General features: G+C 38.4%; 1 protein-coding gene across 2 annotated transcripts in view; it reads right to left on the bottom strand.

Moving 5' to 3' along the window:
- LOC110212513 (ethanolaminephosphotransferase 1-like) overlaps positions 1 to 21,962 on the bottom strand; it is a 155,522-nt gene that overhangs the window by 24,302 nt on the left and 109,258 nt on the right. For both annotated transcript variants that reach the window (XM_020992499.2, XM_020992498.2), the window contains exon 6: positions 13,193 to 13,301. In XM_020992499.2, coding sequence (XP_020848158.1) covers positions 13,193 to 13,301 — 109 coding nt within the window. The remainder of the gene's footprint in view (positions 1 to 13,192; positions 13,302 to 21,962) is intronic.

Genomic DNA, 21,962 nt, shown 5'->3' with positions numbered 1-21,962 from the left:
ACTTCATTTATTCATTCATGCCATCAAAGCCCAACTCAAATGACTCATATTCCATGAAGCCTCCCCTGCTTCTTCCTCTCAGGAATGATTTCATTACCACTCTAGACATCACCCCAAATTTTGTTTTATACTGCTCTAATGTACTCATCATGCAATACTATTTATTACTGTCATTGGTGTCTGTGTCCTATCCCTCTACTAGATTGTAAGCTTCCTAAAGAAAGGGAACGTGTTTTCTTTAAATTTTGCATATCTCTCTAGACTTTGCCGTCATGCCTCAACTGTTTTCTCCACCCCACCCCCCCATCACTTGAAGCCCCCTTTCATTGGTGAGCTCCTCTGCTTACTTCCATTTTGAGGAAGTCCCAGACCAGCCATTCTTCATTTTCAGGACATATGTAACTTCACCCCATTGCTTTTCAGTTCATATTAGAATATAAGCACCTCGAGGGCAGGGATCATCTTTCTTTTTTGCTCGTATTTGTGTCCCCAGTGCTCAGCACAATGTCTGGTACAGACGTACCAGATAATAAATAAATGCTTGATCAATGCTTGTTGACTTGACCTTGACTACAACCCCCAGTGCTCTTTAAACACTAGATGCTTTAATTGATAGAATTTGTTGAATTAATGCATGTTTCTAGCTATTTTAGGGCACACGATTCAACCAGCTCTTTTATTCACCTCCCAAAGTAAAACTGTATCCTTCATTCCATTTAGTTACAACTTCTTTCTCTCTGTTTCATTTGTAGCAACTGAGTTAAATGTCAGTATGACTCTAGTTCCCATAATGGGGTTTCTCTTCCTTAAGCCTGGAGTGAATGAATTGAGAATATCAACTTTTAATATTTGTAAACTGATTAGCAATTGTGTGATTCTTAGTACCCTCTGTTCCCTATCCCTGCAGAAGTGGAAAGGAGAAATTCACAGTTGAGAACTAACGTATTTTTGGCCATTTCATGGAATTCCATTGACCCAAAAAAAATCATCACTCAAGGATGTCTGCTGGAGAAGATTTCAAGAAACTAAAATTACCTCCATTCCACAATGAGTAAGTCCTAGCCTAGGACCTAAGTTTACTGAGCTCAGCAAACTTTTATTGCTTTTAGAAAGATAATTAGAAAGATCTGAATTTGCCTTTATTTTCTCCATACCCTTCTGTCCAACTTTTTTTCCTTTTCTTTTGTCCAAATCCTTAATGAGCTAGCTAAAATATACCTGCGAAAAAACACTAAAACGTCCAAATGTCAATCCCCTTAGTGTGAGAAAGGAGAAAAGAAAATCCTAGATAAATAAACAGCTCTGAAATAAATGGGAACATATTTACTTGTCTATTAATAAATTCAATTTTTTTTTCACTATGCAATGACTGATATGCAGAGAGGTATGGCAAATGGGATGATTAGCCCCGCCCAAATGCTTACAAATATTTAGGGTAATTTGAAAATCATTAAAATGATTAACTCTGACTTCAGATGGTTAGAATAACTAAAAAGTGACACAAATGAGAACTGGTTCTGTTATCTTTCTTTGCCTTCCTAAGTCATGAAAGCCAAGTTTCCAAAGCCAAAATGTTTCTGTTATATAACTTTTAAAATGCATTTATTGTGTTTATGCAAATGTAGGTAACCTGACAAACTGTTGCTTTTCAATTACTTTCTTCCATTTGGTCAAGACCCAGATGCAATTGGTAGAGTGAGCAGAACACAGAAATAAATTAGGTGACCTAGGGTCTAGTTTTGACATTGATGTTGATTACCTACGTGAATATCAGCTTCCTTGTCTGTAAAATGTTGGAACTACACTACACTGTTCACACAGACATATACTTATACATATATACACACACATATACATACATACATATGTTATCTAAGGTTCTCATCCAACTTTATAATTCTACTGGAGGATTGTGTGCACAGAGCAAAGAACTCCAGGATGAAGACTAAGTTAAAATCCCACATTTCAATCAATCCATCCATCAATCACCAATATGCCAGACAACATGATGTATGGAATAAGAGAGCTAGGCCTAGAGCTAAGAAGACCTGGATTCAATTCCCACCTATTAGCTGCGACACATCCTAACTGTGTAACCACAGTCACGTCCTTTACATTCTTGGTATCCTAGGTACTTAGGCTATAAGGCTATAAGTTGAAGAGAAGGTGCCAATCGGCTTTGGTAGAATGAGTTTCCTCATCAAGGACATTCTGTTTACCAGTGTTTACCAGGTTCAATCCCTATGCCAGGATTATGCTAAGGGCTGAGGATATTAAAACAAAAGTGAGATAGCCCCTGCCCTAAAGGGATTTAATATGTTCACAGATGATCAAATACAGAAGATAAGCAAACAAACAAAAAATACAGTGATGGGGGTGGGGAAGACACTAAGTAGTGAGGGAACCAGAAAAGGCTTTTTGAACAAAATAGCATTTGAACTAAGCCAATGAAGGGAGCGGGAGGGTCTAACAGGCTTAAAGGTAAGGCGGAAGAGCATTTTAGGCATTATACACCTCTAAAGGCAAAGTGAATAATCTTTTGTTGACAGAAGGCTACACTACTCATGGTAAAGCGTCACAGTAGAGTTATTTCCTTCCAGGTTCTTCCTAAGCCCTCTGATTCTGATATCCTAATTGACCATTCTTTCTCTACACACATTTGGCCACATTTCCCTTGTCTGACTTGATAGCAAAAAAGCTCCTGTTTACTCAATAAATGCTGCTAGATGTCCAGGCTAAAAGGGAAACGTTATTTTAGGGTTTGGAAAAGTCACTAAGAAAATGTCACAGTACCAAGAAAAGTAACTTTTTTTCATATTTCATATTTAAATCAGCTTGTAACTGGAATAAAATGTCACTCTTGTAATACATTTAATAAGACATTATTTGATGCCCCCAAAACCTCAAATTCTTGTCAATAGTAAACAATTTAACCTGAAACTAAGTTTCTTTGTATGTTTATTTTTTTCAAGGTCCAGGATTGAGCAAATCATTTCTTATAAAAATGAAATGGAGATTTAGGCTTGCCCTTGGAATGAAAAATTAATGTTCTGTTAGTCAGCACTTAGAATCTTTTATGAGGTTCCAGAAACAACCACCTAAAACATGCACCTTTTTTTTTTTTTGACTACTTGAGCTATCCAACAGATGAAAGAAGACATTCAGAATTTAGGCATAGGAGCTATTGAAAAAAATGGAGAATAGAAAGAAGCTATCTGTGCCAGATACCCAATATAATAGGAAATATTTCAACATTAGCAGTAGTAACGCTAATGTAAATTATGCTAATATTTTAATTTACTATAACCTCTCACTTTACAAAGATCTTGGAATTATTTCATAATACTGGGTCATGAAAATTCCAAAGCTACTCCCTAGATGGAAGCCAGTAACTTTGGAAAGCACGTTAATTTTTCCAGTCATTAAATAGTATCCTAGGATACTGCTTAGATTATTAAAGCTAGCCTCTCAAGGTGGAATTGAAAAAGGAAGAGAGGAAAAAAATGTTATGGGAGAAAAAAGGAGACTGAATGAATGAAACAGAGTGGGTGGAAGAGGGAAATAGTGAGTAAGGCCTAGAATAAACACAGATCACATTTATATAGTACTTTAAAGTTAAAATGGGTCATCATGACCAAAGAGTCCATTACTTCAATAGCCATTGATGGCCTCTTGCTATTAAACTAGACTGAACTTCAGAGAGCAGACAAAATCTGTCACTGAAATGTAAGTCTACTAGTGCCTCCCCCTTTGAGATGATCTTCTATCTCTGTATAGATTTTGTATGTATCTATTTATTAACATGATGTCTCCCTTATTACAATGTGAGTTCCTTGATCACAGGGCTTGTTTTTGCCTTCCCACTGTATTCTCATTGCTTAGCACAGTACTTGACACACAGTAAGGGATTAATAAATGCTTGCTGACTGACATACTGAAAACTTTTCCAACATACCAGAGGTTACAATCCACTCATATAGACTTTTTTTTTGTGAGACAATTAGAGTTAAGTGACTTGCCTAAGGTCACGCAGCTAGTAAGTGTCAAGTGTCTGAGGTCAGATTTGAACTCCAGTCCTTCTGACTCTAGGACCAGTGCTCTATCCACTGGGCCACCCAGCTGCCCCCACTCATATAGACTTTGAGAATTAAGGTTCACCTCCACGCTACAATGAGACACTTTATATTAATTATTTAATTCATCCCTCTTAAGGTAGGCAATACAACTTTCCCCATTTTCAGAGGGGGAAACTGAGACTCAGACAGGTTAAGTGAGCTACCCAAGGTCACACATGCACATGTTCCCACTGTATCCTGTCTTTTCCTACAGATTATTACCCCATTTGATCAACCTCACTCTTTTTCTAATCTTCAGTCTCTTCCTGTCTACTGACTGGTTCCCTGTTGCCACATTTCCCCCAGACTCAAAAAAACTCTCACTTGATCCATCCATCCCCACTAGCTATCATCCTATATTTCTTCTCCTTTAGTGGCCAAATTCCTTAAGAAAGCCACCTGTAATTGAGGTTGAAACCTCTCACTCTCTTCCTAACTCTGCAGACAGGCTTCCCGCCACATCTTTTCAAAGTTACTAGAAATCTCTTAATTGCCAAAACTCATGGCCTTTTCTCAGTCCTCATTCTTATTGACTTCTCTTCAGCCTCTGATATTCTCTTCTCTCTGGGTTTTCATGACATTGCTCTCTCCTGGTTCTCCTCCTACCTGTCTATCCACTCCTCAGACTCTTCCTGGATTTTCTTCCAGGTCACAACCTCTAATCTTATGTGTCCCCCAAAACTGTCCTGGACCCTCTTCTCTTTTCCCACATTATTTCACTTGGTGATCTCATCAGCTTCCATGAGTTCAACTATTATCTCTGTCCAGGTGATTCTCAGATCTATTTGTCCAGTGTTAACCTCTCTCTTGACTTTCAGGCTAACATTTCCAACTGCCTGCTACATACCTCAAACAGAATATTTCACAGACACCTTAAATTCCATATGTCCAAAACTGAGCTCATTTTCTTCCCTGCCCCTACCAAATCCTCCTCTCTTTCCAACTTCCCTGCTACTATTGAGGGTACCATCACCCTCCCAGTCATCCAGGCTCATAACCTAGCTATCACCCTTCTCTCCTCACTCTCTCTCATTTCCACCACATCTAAACATTTTCCAGGTCCTGTCAATTTTACCTTCATAGCATCTCTCATATATATACGCCCTTCTCTGCTCTGACACTACCACTATCCTGATCCAGGGCCTCATCACCTCAAACCTGGACTATTGCAATAGCCAGCAGGTTGGTCTCCCTACTTCAAGTGTCTTCCCACTCTAAGTCCTTCTTCCCCTCAGCTGTTAAAAGATCTTCCTAAAAAAGTACAAGTCTAACCATGTCACTCCTACTCTGTCAACTCCAGTGCCTCCCTATTGCCTCCAAGATCAAAGATAAAAAGTCCTCTGTTTAGTGTTAAAAGTCCCCCATAACTTGGCCCCTTCCTAGCCTTCCAGTCTTTTTTGTATGTCACAACCCCTCCACATATTCTGCAATCCAATAACTCTGGCCCTTTTTGCTGTTCCTTGCAATATCTCCCAAATCAGAGCATTCTGGGAAAATTCACTGACTGTCCCCTATGCCTGGAATACTCTCTCTCCTCATCCCTGCCTCATGGCCTCCCTGGCTTTTGTCAAACCTCATCTAAAGTCCCACCTTCTACAAGAAACTTTTCTGAATCTTCCTTAATCTCAGTGCTTTCCCTCAGAAACTACCTAATTTACTGTATATATCTTGTTTGTACATAGTTGTTTTCATGCCATCTCTCTCATCAAATTGTGAACTCCTTGAGAGGAGGAAGTGTTTTTTAACCTTTCTTTGTATCCATGGTTCTTGGTGTAGTTCCTGACACATAGTAGGTGTTCATTGACTTTGCTGGGCCTCAAAACCAAATTTCCTAATTCCAAATCCACTGTCCTTACCAGACACCACACTACCTCTAAAAGAGGTCAATAAATTCCAGTAGGTATAAAAATAAGGGGATACAATTAAGATAATTAGGAAAGAAGAGATAGAAGAGTAGAAGAGACAGAAAGTATGAGGAAAAGGGAAGCACAGAAGATAAAGCTAGATGATTAAGAGAGATCAGGATATAAAGACAGAAGTATAGGAAGGGAAAATTTGGAAAAATAAAATGAGGATAAATAAGAGAAAAACCAAAGGACACGAAGGAATAGGCAACCTTATAAGTAATGCTGGGATACAGTGAATAAGAAAAGAATTCATGTAGAGCCATTGGCATCTAGTAATTTTATAAATTAGTTCCATATCTTGCCACGTGTTCATTTTTTCCCCTCTTTACGAAGCTGAAATTAAAGGCGTCTCTTCCTTAGAATGATGTATTCTGCAACAGCAAGCATAATAAATTAAAAGCATCAGTGAGCAAACAGATCCTTCAGAATGAAAATTAAACACTGAAAAATGCAAATGAAATTCCTACATGACTTAGTCCTTAGAAATGTGGCACGTGGCATTTGAGCACAGTGCTTTTCTCAAACCATTTTTAGCCCCACTGCAAGCCTCAAGACCACAGGCTGCTGTTACACATTTTATTCTTTGCACACTGACTTCAGAAGATTAAACAGGTATCAGACTGGAATACAACTCTATCTTTATTACTGATAAGGCAGATGGGAATCATACATAAATACCCACACATAACGTATCCTAAAATCTTAGCTAATATGATGCCGTGTTAAAGTTTTTCATGTATTTGGTTCCGTTTCTTGAGAACACTTTTAGAAAACGCTTTTGGAAAAAAGAGCTTTTGGAAAATATTGAAAAAAACATTCACATGGTATGCTGGGTTATTTTGAACCTATGCCTTTAGTCAACAGTTCTCTTTGTAAGAGATTCACCTTTTGAGGAGAATAATTCCCTTCAAAATTTTAATTATAAAATCAGTTAATCCTGTAAGAGATTCACTCAAAGTGTCATGATTTAATGGATCCATGATCTCACCTGTGTGTTGACTCTCTCTCCTAGCACAGACTGCAACCCAACCATGCATAGTAGATTTGTCATAAATCCTTCATAAAGGATCTTCCCAATGTGCTTAAAAGCTCTTCTGAGTCTTTTAGTATTTGGGGGATACCAGAACAGCACTTGAGCACTAGTAACCTTTGTTCTCACAATGTGACCAGCCCACCTCCTTTTCTGGTCATATATGTCAAGGGTGATATTGCTTAAGACATTACTACCGTACATGTCCTCATTGGTAACATGTGACAACTGATCTATATAGCTCTCTGCCATATAGCTCTCCACAGCCATTTGGATCATCCCATGACCATTGTTCATCAGGTTGCTTAGGAAAGGCTATGGCTGGATACAGAAGGCTGGGAATCATTTGCTTCATAGAGATGATTATTGAACTCACAAGAGCTGATGGGATCACCAAGTGTGATAGTGTAGAGCAAATAAAGGATCTGGATCAGGATGTGGGAGTTTTAGTAGATGGCAAACTCAACATGAGTACTAGTTATGTGTTGTACAGATAAAATAACAAGACCTTGGGTTGCATTAAAAGGGGCACAGCTTCCAGGGCTGGGGAGAAGATAGTCCCATTGTATTCTGCCCTCATTAGAAGTAATATCTTCAGTTCTGGATTTAAGAAAGAAATTGATAAGATGGAAAGTATCCAGAAAAAACAACGAGGATAGTAAAAGGTTTTGAGCCCATGATATATGAGGATTAGTTCAAGTAACATGGTATGGTTAGCCTGGAGAAGAGAAGACTGTCTTCAAGTATTTGAAGGGCTGTCATGTGGAGGAGGGTTGTGGAGGAGGGTTTGGATTTGTTTTGTTTGACTTTAGAAGAAAGAACAGGAGCAATGTGGGAATGCTGCAAAGGGACAAGTTTAGGCTTGATGTCAAGAAAAATTTTCCTAACAATTAGAGCTGCCTGAAAATGGAATAGTCTGCCCAAAAAGGTTGTGGGCTCCACCTCCTTAAATGTCTTCAAGTAGGAGCTGGACAACCACTTCTTCTGTAAGCCATAGTGAGAATTTCTTTAGTGTACAGATTAGACTTAGATGGCTGCCAAGGTACTTTCCAATTCTAATTCTATGATTCTGCAACTTCTATGTGAAACTAGGCACAAAGGAATACAATAAAAAAAAAAACTAAATTGGAAAATTTAGCTTAGGATGAAGGAACGAAAGGGACCAAAGGCTTTTATAGACCAACCAGAAGGCTAATGCCATGGTAAACACCAAATAACAACATAAAATAAATAAAAATGACAGTATTTTAACTGAGCCAAAGTGACTGGTTATAGATACAATGTTCATTACAAAATCAGAAATCTGATCATCTACTAGGCAAAGCACAAATCAAAGTAAATGCTGAATTAAAAGAAAGGATAAAAATGAAAATGAAACATGGCATGTAATTAGAGAAGCCCCAACCTGACTTGTTTAAAGACTGTCAAGTCTGAAACATGGATAAGGGACAAAAGCTAAGACATTAACTTTGATTACTGTCATTTCCCAGTGAAGTCTGACAGATGCAAAATAGTTGACACAAGGAAACTAAATTACCTGAGCTGGAAAAAATTTATTCTCCTTTTTAAGCAGAAAGACATTTCAGCCAAGGGCAATATAGGTCAAGAGTACAAATTTATTTACAAAACACTACTAACAAGAATTGCAAATTATAAGCAATATAGGTTCACAAAACAGCAAAAAGCAATTGAGAAAACTAGCCTATAGAGAGCTTGGCTTGAGGTCCAACTAAAATAGATTGTGCAGAGAAGATAAAGCTTAAAAAGGAATAATGAACATACGTAAAAATGGAACATTTTTACAATGAATTATTCTCACTGACAATACCAACATATTTGGACTCTCTACCTAATGTAATATGTTAAACACTGATAACTGTCTTTAAGAAAATGAAGTTAGCAAAAGCAACTGAATCTGATCAAGTACATCCAGAAACACAATTTGAAAAACAAACCCAAGGATTTATCTTCAAAATGTGCTTTGGGCACAGAGAGGTGAAGTGACCTTTACAATACTTTCCTCACAGCAACCCAGGGAAGTAGGTAGTATAGGTATTATTATCCACAATTTTATAAATAAGAAAATTGCACTTCAAATAAAGGAAGTTACTTGTCCACATCCACACTGCTAGCAAGTGTTAAAGCTGCAACAATGACCTTTTGTAAATATGTACGGATAGGATTCCATAAAGGTCACTCTCCTTAGAAGTTAAGAGAACCTGAATAAGTGGGGAGAACTATTTACCCAAGTTGGGAAAGGCTTAGTCAACCTTTGACAGTCAAGGTATGTCCATCCTTTCAGCTCTACATATGATAATTGAGAACTTTAAAAATCTATTTTACTGGAAACAAGACCTTAGTGGGCAATCCAACATGGGGCAGGGGCTGGGGTTGAGAGAGTCTGGATTTTGAAATAAGAAGAGACAGCAATCTGCTGTTGATAACTGGAAGGAGCTTATATAGATACAGGCAAGATCCAGGAATGATAACTCTTCAACTGGGGCCACATGGCTTCAAGAGGGAACAGGCTCAGATGGAAATCCAAATCAATTGAAGGGAAAAGCTTCACCTAGGCTGAACTAACTTAATGATTGCCAAGTATGCTTCAGACAAACCAATCCAAACAAAGAGAAATGGGTCATTTTATCCACATATATATATAAATATATATATATATGTATATACATATATACATATAGATATATAGATATATAGATATAGATATAGATATAGATATAGATATAGATATAGATATAGATATAGATATAGATATAGATATAGATATAGATATAGATATAGATATAGATATAGATATAGATATAGATATAGATAAAATTTCAGTCCAATCTCCTCACTTTATAGATAAGGAAACTATGGCCCAGAGAGGTTAACCTCTTTGACAAAAAATATACTTTCTGTTTTGGTTTTGTATTCCCAGCACTAAACACAATACCTTCCATAGAGTATATATTTAATAAATACTTGTTGGTTTGAATTAGCTGGGATTGGAACCAGAGAAAAGCTGCTAGCATATTAGGCATATCCACAATAGAGAATTTACAGAAAGATGTAGAAAGACACAAACAACAATGACCCAAAATTAGAAGATAGAGAAGAGCTACATCTGTGGAGGGTCCTTAATTATCCATCAAAATAAGGGCAGAGACCTTGGAGAAACAGTGTCCTTTGAAATGTGATATGGTGATAATAGCTCCTCCTATATCCATGGCAAAATCTGGAAAACTAAGGCCCTTAGAGGTGAAAACCCAACTTAAGGAGAGACAGGAGTCAAGTAGGACCACTGATCCCTTCCCCTGAATTTCCAAGGGAGGTCTTCTACAACCAATATCAATAGCCATTTCCTAGGTCTGATAGCAAGCTTCATCAGGAAATTATTTCTTATTCTTAAATCAACATTTCGATACTACAATAGGAGCCCAATTCTTTTTGTTCTATCCTCAGAGGATATGAGAAGAGCCAACATCTTTACTCTGCAGGAAAGCCCTTCTCACAGCTGAAGAGTATTATTAAGTATGACTTAATCATGTAGATAGGGCAGCTAGGTGGCACAGTGAATAGAGCAAAAGTCCTGGAGTCAGAGAGATTCCTCTTCCTGATTTAAAATCTGGACTCAGATACTTACTACCTATGTGACCCTGGACAAGTCGCTTAACCCTGTTTTACTGAGATTCCTCATCTGTATAATGAGCTGGACAAGGAAATGGCAAACCAATCTAGTATCTTTGCCAAAAAAAACCCAAATGGGGTCACGAAGAGTTGGAGCCAAGTTGGACCACTCACTGCTATACCAATATATCCAGGGATTTCCTACTTTCATTGCACCATTTCCAGTGCCTAGAAAGCTCATCTCTATCAGGGACTGTCTTATGCCTTCCTTTGTATCCCCAGATCTTAGCACAATGTGCAGCACATAGTAGGCATTTAATAAGTGCTCACTGACTGACTGTTACAGGCCTAGGTAAGGCAGCCTTAAAGGGTAAGGACCACCAGATACTATCCTTGCCACGGTAGTAGGAAAAATTCTTGTCAGGTGCATGCTTAGTCATGAAAGGCAGCTACGGTTACACTTCAAGTACAGCAGAGAAGCAGATCCCTCCCAATGCAAATGTAACCAGAGAGAACAGGAGTCACCAGGTCTCTACACTGCTGAAGAGGAATAAGCATCTATACTTGTTATAAGAGGCACGTGCCATGTCTCTGCACTCGGCGCAGCATGGGGATAAGGGGAGAGTAACCAGCAAGAAGAATTCCTCTAGTTAAGGACTTCCTGGCAGAAAGAAGGGATGGGCTTGGCCTGACTGATACTTCTTACCTATGTATGACCCTGGGCAAGTATGCTTCACCTCTCTGGGCCTCAGTTTCCTCATGTGTACAGTACATGGGCTAGGCTATATGATCCTTAGGGTTCCTTATGCCTCCACATCCTATGGTTTTTTTGCTCTATTATCCTCCAAAAAAGACAGGAAACCAGCATGCCAGGGTGGGGTGGCAGATAGCCCAGCCATGTGCTAGAAGACAACTGATTTTAATTATTTCCAGCAGGGGATCGAAAGCAGAATTATGTAAGAGAGCATAAAATTTTCTTATCTTAGCAATCTTGAGACTAGCCATCTTAGGTCTCAAAAATGCAGAACAAGTATAACCCCATTGAGGTGCATTATTCATATAGCAGAAGAAGACAAATCATGGAATCAAGGGTATTCCTGCACTCACAGTGGATGTTGGTTTCAGTCAGACAGTCAGTAAACATTTATTAAGCATCTACTATGTGGTAGGCATTATGCTAAGCCCTAGGGATACAAAGAAAGGGAAAAGACAGTCAGTCACTGCTCTCAGAACTCACAGGCTGATGGGGAGACAACTACGTACAAACTATGTACAAGGTAAATTGGAGATAATCAACAGAGGGAAGGCACTAGAATTAAGGGGGATTAGGAAAGGAATCCTATGGAAGGTGGGGTTTTAGCTGGCATTTGAAGGGAGCCAGGGAAGACTGGAGGGAGAGATAAGAAGGGAGAGAAATCCAGGTATGGGGAGCCAGTAAAAATGCCCAGAGTCAGGTGGCCTCACGGCCTCATATGTGAACTGGTATAATTCCAAAGAGTTTTTCCTTGGAGAACTTTAAACCCAGGAGGGTTCTTTCCATCTCTCTGCATTCCCAGACAGCAGAGATTCTCAGTTGAGAATCTGTTTATTTTTTTAACCCATAGGAGCAAGGGAGTGGCATGACCTGACTTTCTCATGTCACAACAGGAACTGGACTATGATGAGATATGGCCCTGGCCTCTGCTTACATACCTGAGAAGTTACAGGCTGAGGCTTCCCCTCTTGTTATCATAGAGGGAAGTATCAATCAAGAAACAAATCTCGGACAGCCTATTGAAATACTGTCCATTCTTCAAGACCCACATCAAATGCTACCTCTTCCACCAAAGCTTTCCTGACCCCTACCGGCAGAAATTAATTTTTCCATCCCAGAATTCCCAAAAAACTTTGTGCTTCTCATATGGAAGATATTCTCTATTTTTTTTATTATGTTTATTTGTTTATGTATTATCTCCTTTACTAGGATGTGAGCTGTTGAAGGCAAAGGCTATGCTTTATTTCATCCTAATTATATCTGGAGAAGAGGAAATATGGCAGAGTAAATAAATAGCTTTGGAGTCAGGAAGACCTGAGTTCAAGTCCTTCCCCAAACATATATCAACATATGACTCTGGGCAAATCACTTAACCTCTCTGAGCCCCACATAATTCTCTGAGACTAAAAATTAAATGAGTAAATTCCAGAGCACCACTAGGGGAAGTTTCCTCACAAGGAGACCCCTTTACCAATGAAATCATAGATCTGATTCTCTCCACTCCCTCAAAAAAAAAAATCTCAGCATCTGCACACTATTTTGCACATAAATAGATGATTTTAAAATTTCTGAGTGGGTGAATAATCAACTAATAACCAAAGATCACAAGGAAAGAGAAAGAAGAAAACGACCCTCACTCCCCAAGAGTTATGAAGAGCATGTTGATTACATGATTCTGTAGCAAACAAAATAAAATCATGAAAATATGAAAATAAATGGTGAAAAAAATAACATACATTTGAGTCACCTGAGAACTTACCTATAATCAAGGTCAATGATACAGTTGTAACATAATAACCAAACACCAAAGGTTTGTGCCAAATTTCTACACCAACAATAGCCGTCAGCAGATACCCTGCTACCAGTGTCTATTAAAAAAAAAAGGAAATTAATTTGTATCATTTGCAAATCAACATAAAAACAATGTATTCACCTATTCTCATTTGAATCTGAAAGGGAAAAGGTATGTTTTACTATGTCACAGTTTAAGGATTTCTCATTAAATATTTTCTGTTTTTAATTTTTTTCATCCTTGTGTATTCTAAAATTATTTCATTCTTACTGCCTTTACTTCTTACTCTTTGCTGCAGTATTTTCTGCCTCTCTTATTGTATAGTCATAATAGATAACCAGTTTCATAAGTTTACTAAATTAATCCATCTCAACGAAATGGGAACAACTCCCTCCAAAGTCTACATATTTTATTTCACCAACAGTCCGAGCACGGCCTGGAATCCCACTCAAAATTATTATTCAAATAAGATCTGTCAGATAGCAACAGTCTTCTATAATCTTTATTTGTGATTATGTGTGTAATCTTTACATCTGGAATTTCACTTGTTTTACAACTATTATGACAATGCCATGCCCTCACCCTAAACTGAGCAAAATCCATTTTTTAAATATTTCAAATTCATTTAAAAGTTGAAAAAAGTAAAAACAAACAAAATAAGCAGAAGAACAAAAAAGAAACACCCCTTAAGATATTTTGTTCAATGTGTTGACAATTATTCTGTTGGAACATTTTTATGAATACAAAAAAAAAATCCCCATTGACCAGACATGGCAAGAATACATGTGGCTATAACCAAGTAGAAGAAAAGAAAGAAAAGAAAGGATGATTGGATATATGTATATGCATAGGATGCATACAGGGTATCCCAAAAGTTTTAGTGCAGTTTGTGTCTTCTATAGACTTATATATAACATATGAATCTTACATAGACTTACAAGTCTACATATGTTCATGTAGTTCTTGACTTGAAAACTCTTAGAACCACCTCATACATTCAAAGAAAGGTGTCCCAGAGCCTACACCATACCTTCTCTGGAAGCCAACTACCTTTTGTTCACCAATTCTGGACCCCCGAGAAGCGATGGAGGGATATAGAAGAGATATAGAAGGATATAGAAGAGATATAGAAGGAAGGTATTTTTAGTTATGAAAAAGTGAAAGTTGAAAGAGTTAACATTATCAGTATCCATTATACCCTTCCAATGGAACCTCTGATCCTGGATGCTACTATTGGGCTTTGTGGGGATCTGGTGATAGAGTTCTGAAGACTGGTGTTCCCAGACATCAAAATACATTTTCACACCAATACATTAGAAATGATTGTTAAGTGCAAATTAAGTGGTACTATGGATACTTTAGGTACACCAAGAGCTAAATAACATGTGTGAAGCTGGTGGGAGAACAACTACTGTTTTTAATTTATATATTGTATTTAGGGGACAATAATGACTAGAATATTTGTTGTTGATCAGTTGTTTCTGTTGTGTCCAACTCTTGGTTGATCCCATTTGGGGTTTTCTTGGCAAAGATGCTAGAGTGGTTTGCCATTTCCTTCTCTAGATGAGGAAACTGAGGCAAACAGGGTCAAGTGACTTGCCCAGGATCAGCTAGGAAGTGCCTGAGCCCAGATTTGAATTCATATCTTCCTGATTTCAGGCCCAGTGTTCTGTCCCCAGCACCATCTAGCTGCCTGACAAACTTTATAACGAAATCATAATTCTTTGGTTCCAGTATCTCAATTACCATTTTAAGAAACATATGCAGGAATACTATTGTTCCATAAGAAATGATGGACAGTTTCAAAGGAAACTGGGAATTCCTGTATGAACTAGTGTAGATCGAAGGAAGGAAAGCTAGAAAAATTTTATACAATGACAACAACATTATGGAGAAAAATAACTTCAAAAGACTTTAAAATAATGATCAAGGCAATGATCAACTTTAAGCCCAAGAGAATAAAAACAAAATACGATATTCACCTTCTGGTAGAGATGGTGAATTTAAAATGCAAAAAGAGACACATTTTTGGACATGGCCTATTTGAAAATTTGTTTTGCTGGTCAGCTATATATTGAAGGCTTTATTTTTCTGGCTTGGCTTTTTTGTTTGCTTTTTTGTTTTGTTCAGTAGGAGAAGGAAGAAGGGGACAGATTAATTTTTTTTAATTTTTTCTTAAAAGAAGCACTTATACATGTTCTTTTTCACATAATAGGTAAATACCTTTGAAATAAGAATTCAATAGGTTGAATAAAACAGAATTGACAGTATTTGCAATCAATTAGCAATGCTAATTGCCATTAATTGAGTACACTTCTGAGCAGCTATTTCTCATGATAGCTCTGAATAAATTTAAAGAATTTCCCCTCTCCAGTTATTTTCCAATTGGCAGTCATGACATTTTCTAATATTTTCAAATGGTATTGAAAGTAACAAGGCTGTTTTTAATTAAAACAACTGAAAAGTTTCTGTAAACTGATTCTGTCATGGAATTAGGACTGAATGTAGACCTTATAACTCATGTAGATCTTACTACTCTCTAAATACCTATGAGACACTGTGCTAAAATAAAAAAGCTGGGACTGATCCTATATTTGAAATGAAGGTGAGGTATGAATGAGGACAGGATCAAATAAAGACATGATGCCTAAAAAAGTTGAGTATATTTATATATATAAAATTTAGTAAAAAGAAAAATTATCTAATGGGGATGGGGGAAGGGCTAGAGGAAAGACATTATGTATTTTGCAGTACTGTCCAATTGGTTTTTAAAAATCCTTCTCTTGGCTTGCATTGCAACTAAATCAATACTATTGAATAGGGGCAGCTAGGTGGCACAGTGGCTAGAGCATCGGCCCTGGAGTCAGGAGGACCTGAGTTCAAATCTGCCCTCAGACAAATAACACTCACTCTGGGCAAGTCACTTCACCCCAATTGCCCCACCAATACAAAACAAACAAACAAAAAAGAAACTATTGAATAAACACAGATAGACTTGTCAATTTTGTTTGTCACGTGTCAAAACTAAAATTCCTCAGGAAAATTCACTATGTTTTAGGGCTTCATCACATTTTTGGCTAGAAGAACACTAAAGGAGCCATTTTGTTAAATTACATAGCTCTGATTTTGTTTGCAAGAGCTAAAATTAAATTATCTCACATAAATACTGAGAAGGTAATTTTCATATTCACATCAATGGGCCATAGTGCAACCACAAAAGACCTACTCACAATTCATACTAAGATGTTCAACAGCCTGATGGCTTGACTAGTAACACAATGTGTTACTTCATGGGAGCTTCATGACCTATAGGTTCTCACGCCTTTGGACAAGGAAAGGGTGGCTGGCAGCACTTTTGCTGGGTCTAGGGTAAAAGGGGCAAGGAGCATGGGGGTATACTTGTGATTGAAGGTCTATCCTACTGAGAGGAACTGATCCAAAGAGAGTAAAAGATGTAGTGTTCAAGAATGAGGGTAACAAAAGAGGGAAGAGTGGTTAAAAAAATACAAAGACTTTCTTTGTTACCAGTACTGTAACGCTTCTCAGGAACAAGATGCTTAATATACTGATTGGTAAATTCTGATAAAATTGGTGTCCCGGACCCTATGGGGGAATGACCTTGAATTCAGCAAATATATGTGTATGTATGTATGTATGTATGTATGTGTGTGTGTGTGTGGGTGTGTGTATCAACATTTCTAAATTTCTCCTCTCCCTAATGCAGGACATCACAGGGAGCTTTTTGGATATGACATAGCCCTAAACTTGTATGGGAGGAGGTATATACTGGCTGAGAGATTAAGACAACATAATACTGAACAAAGGGACAAGAAGTGGATGAGTGGCTGGATGCTGAGCATCATCAACATGATACCTTCTCAGCCAGCTACAAATCAGTGAAAGATAATGTTTCCACATATTATATTGGGGGGCACGCACGGCAGTATCACTGCTTCCTGTGGCAGTCAGGTTCTGCGATAAGAAAGTTGCAGCTTTTGCATTTCTGGTCTAAACGACATCAAAGTTTGCTGACTTCTATTTCTCCCTGTCACCTGACATTTACATTTCTATTCCAGTTGCAGTTCTCTGTTTTCATTTTTCAATACAACCCTAGTGCTTGCAAGGTTTATAGAGTTATCTCAAACCGTTGGCTTACAACCAAAAACGTCAACAAATCAATCAATAAGCACTTATTAAGTGCTTACTATGTGTCAGGCACTGTGCTAAATGCTGAGGATATGCAAATACAAAGAATGAAACAATCTGTACAAGCAAGGGGCTTACATACTAACCAAGAAGACAAGTATATAAAAATACAAAAAGGAGAAATATAAAGTTAATCGATACAAATGTATACATAATAGTTAAAGTCCAGATAGGATTGTAATTCAAAGAACTTCTATGTAGGCAGGTTGGTCAGAACTTGGGAACAACCAACTCAGAAGAGTCTATTTAGATCTAGACCTTAACTAACCACTCTAATAAATTTCCCCCAAATGACCAAACTCATCAGGGATCCTTTGGATCTCCTATACTCTGGCCTGGGTGAGACCTAGATCTTGAATACTGCTTTTAGGCTCAAGTGAGCCTATCTAATCCCAATGTTGACCCAAAGGGAGGACTGGAGGCCCCCCAGCACCTAACACAGTACCTAAGATAGAGTAGGTACTTAACAAAGACTTGCTGATTAAGTGTTCACTGATTTCTTAAGTCCATCTCAGGGTTTTGTGATATAAAAATACTCAATATCTTGGCTTAGGCTTTGGGGAACCTAGCCAGTATATAGTTAGACATTTGACCAAATGGCTATAAGTTTGGAAATTATGGTGCTTCCTCAGGAATGATTATACTATAGCTCTGAAATTTCTTAACTCCCTCTTAACCCACAAAAAAAAAGAACCAAGATAACTGGTAAATTAATGCATTTGAGACAAAAAAATTATTAAATTAGCAGACTATTGTACTGAGATACAAGTTCTCTTGTTAAATATGTTATATATGTGTATATGTATAGTGTGTATAGGTGTATGTGAGTATGAATGTAGATAGACACCCTCTCTGCAATGTACATCACCTTGGACATTGCCTGGGGCACTGAAGTCAGCACCGCTCAGCTAATACGTGTCAGAAATGGGACCTGAATCCAAGTCTTCCTGGGTCCAAGGTCAGGTCCTTATCCACCTGACTATACTGCTTTTCAGAAATATACAATTAGAAGAAGTTATTATAAGAAATAAAGGATGTAGGGGCAGCGAGGTGGCGCAGTGGATAGAGCACCGGCCCTGAAGTCAGGAGGACCTGAGTTCAAATCCGGCCTCAGACCAAATACTTGACACTTACTAGCTGTGTGACCCTGGGCAAGTCACTTGACCCCAATTGCCTAAAAATAAATAAATGAATGAATGAATGAATGAATGAATAAATGAATAAATAAAAGGGAAAAAAAAATAAAGGGTGTCTCCCATTGTATTTGTAAGCTAGACTGGAGCGTAGGCTTGATCAAATAGACATCTGAAGGAAAAATACTTGTCTCATCCTAGTACCAAGAATACAGGCTTGCCCACAAATTTGGTCTGCAGCTTGACTACTAAGCCACATGCCTTTGGTTTCTTCTCCCCTTACTGTCTTACTGCAACATCTGAACATTTCTTTTGATCAAAATCTATCTTTCCTTCTAGGGTTAAAACCACCAGTCAATCCAATTAAAGAGAAAAGTAAACTGAATTTCCCTTTTGGAACATGGCAGCCTTCTGTGTTTGCCAAGAGGAGCCGGACATGTTTTAAGATGCAGATTATGCATTCATCCAAATTGGCAGTTATGAATTAATAGCACTGTATGAGAATTCAGATATTAGGTAAAATGCAAATGAAGAGGTTATTCTCTGAAATTGCCTCCAGGAGAAGAAGATAGGCATTTTCAAGGCCTCATTAACAAAACTGAAGCATAATTGCATGAACTCAAGAATATACTTTACTGTGGACCCCCCAAAAAAGTTGAGGCATCGTATTCCTATTTCTGAAAATCTTTAGCCTTCATGCCCCCATAAGAATGGGGGATACTGTGCCCATTAGGGGACTATAAACCCCCTTTTTAAAAGTTATCCAAGGCGGGGGGCAGAGCCAAGATGGCGGTGTGAAAGCAGGGACTTGCTTGAGCTTTCTCCCAAACCCCTCCAAATACCCATAAAAAAATGGCTCTAAACAAATTCTAAAGCAGCAGAACCCACAAAAAGACAGAGTAAAACAGATTTCCAGCCCAAGACAGCCTGGATGGTTGATTGGAAAGGCATATCAAGCTGGGTGGGGAGAGGAGCATAGTTCAGCTTGAGCGCGCAGGCCACAGCAAACCTAGAGCAGGCCTCAGAGGACTGAATCACGGGCAGCTGTGGCGGCTTCCAGACACCTCAATCCACAAACGCCAAAGACAACTTAGAAGGTCAGTGGGAAAAGTCTGTTTTCGCGGTGAGAGAAGAGCTAGATCAGAGCCAGTTCCAGAGCCCAGAGTGCAGAGTGCAGGTGCCAGAGCAGTGGCTGTGTCCTGAGCTTCCAGCCCACAGATCGAGGGGGAATCAAGTGGCTGATCAGAGGGGGACTGCAGGGATCTCTTTGCTGGTGGCAAGGCAGGAATCTCTTGCTTTGCTCGTGCTTGGATCTGGTTCACAGTTCTGGGTGGTGGTCCTCAGGTGAGGAGGAGCACTGGCATGGTGGAGCTTGTAGTGGCAGTGGAAAGGAAACCCTCCTCACACTTCCAAGAGAGAAAAGACTGCTTGTGGCCAGTCACTCAAAGACCAGAGCTCAGGCCAGGAAAAGAGTAAACACCTCGACTGTTATCATACTGCCTTAGAAAAACTGAAAATTTACAGGTCCCTAGAAGTATCTCTGAAAACAGCTTAGGACAGTACATTCTATTGGAAGCAGACTTTTACCTTAACAAAGAGTTTAAAACTCAAGTAGTTGGTTGGGATCATGAGCAAACCTCGCAAAAAGAGTCAGACTATATTATCTTACATTGGTGACAAAGAAGATCAAAATATACAACCAGAAGAAGACAACAAAGTCAAAGCTCCCACATCCAAAGCCTCCAAGAAAAATATGAATCGTCCAGGCCTTGGAAGAGCTCAAAAGGGATTTTGAGAAGCAAGTAAGAGAAGTAGAGGAAAAACTGGGAAGAGAAATGAAAGTGATGAAAGAAAATCATGAAAAACAAGTCAACAGCTTGCTAAAGGAGACCCAAAAAATACTGAAGAAAATAACACCTTAAAAAATAGCCTAACCCAAATGGCAAAAGAGGTCCAAAAAGCCAATGAGGAGAAGAATGCCCTAAAAAGCAAAATTGGCCAAATGGAAAAGGAAGTCCAAAAGATTACTGAAGAAAATACTTCCTTAAAAATTAGAATAGAGCAATTGGAAGACAGTGACTTTATGAGAAATCAAGACACTGTAAAACAAATCCAAAAGAATGAAAAATTAGAAAACAATGTGAAATATCTCATTGGAAAAACAACTGACCTGGAAAATAGATCCAGGAGAGAGAATTTAAAAATTATTGGACTATCTGAAAGCCATGATCAAAAAAAGAGCCTAGACATCATCTTTCAAGAAATTATCAAGGAAAACTGCCCTGATATTTAGAACCAGAGGGCAAAATAGAAATTGAAAGAATCCACCGATCTCCCCTGAAAGAGATCCCCAAAGGAAAACGCCTAGGAATATTGTAGCCAAATTCCAGAGTTCCCAGGTCAAGGAGAAAATATTGCAAGCAGCCAGAAAGAAACAATTCAAGTATTGTGGGAACACAATCAGGCTAACACAAGATTTAGCAGCTTCTACATTAAAGGACTGCAGGGCATGGAATATAATATTCCAGAGGGCAAAGGAGATAGGATTACAACCAAGAATCACCTACCCAGCAAAACTGAGTATAATCCTTCAGGGGAAAAAATGGTCATTCAGTGAAATAGGGGACTTTCAAGCATTCCTGATGAAAAGACCAGAGCTGAATAGAAAATTTGACTTTCAAATACAACTCAAGTGGAACATGAAGAGGTAAACAGGAAAGAGAAATCATAAGAACTTATTAAGGCTGAACTATTTACATTCCTGCATGGAAAGATGATATTTATAATTCATGAGACCTTTGTCAGTATTTAGGGTAGTGGGAGGGGAAAAAATTATATGTATGTATCGATAGATAGAGGGCACAGGGTGAGTTGAAGATGAAGGGGTGATATCTGGAGAATAAAATTAAGGGGTAAGAGAGGATTATACTAGGAGGAGAAATGAAGAGGTAGAATGGGGTGCATTATCTTGCACAAAACAGACAAGAAAAGGTTCTTACAGTGGAGGGGAAACAGGGGAAGGTGAGAGGAAATGAGGGAATCTTATTCTCATAGGATTTGGCTTAAGGAGGGAATAACATACACACTCAATTGGGTATGGAAATCTGTCTTACCCTACAGGAAAATAGGGGAGAAGGGGACAAGAGAGCAGGGGGGTAATAGAGAGGAGGGCAGATTGGGAAAGGGGTAATCAGAAGCAAATACTTCTGAGGAGGGACAGGGTCAAAAGAAGGAATAGAATAAATGGGAGGGCAGGATAGGATTAAGGGAAATAGAGTTAGTTTTTCACAACATGTCTACTATGGAAGTGTTTTGCATAACTGCACATGTATAACCTATATTGAGTTGCTTGCCTTTTCAGTGAGGGTGGGTGGGGTGGGAGGAAGGGAGAAAATTTG

Source organism: Phascolarctos cinereus, unplaced genomic scaffold (assembly GCF_003287225.1).
Source record: "Phascolarctos cinereus isolate Bilbo 61053 unplaced genomic scaffold, phaCin_HiC Scaffold_4;HRSCAF=312, whole genome shotgun sequence".
NCBI classification, from domain to species: Eukaryota; Metazoa; Chordata; class Mammalia; order Diprotodontia; family Phascolarctidae; genus Phascolarctos; species Phascolarctos cinereus.
Note: the sequence above shows the minus strand (reverse complement) of the source record. Positions and strands in the feature narration are given on the sequence as shown.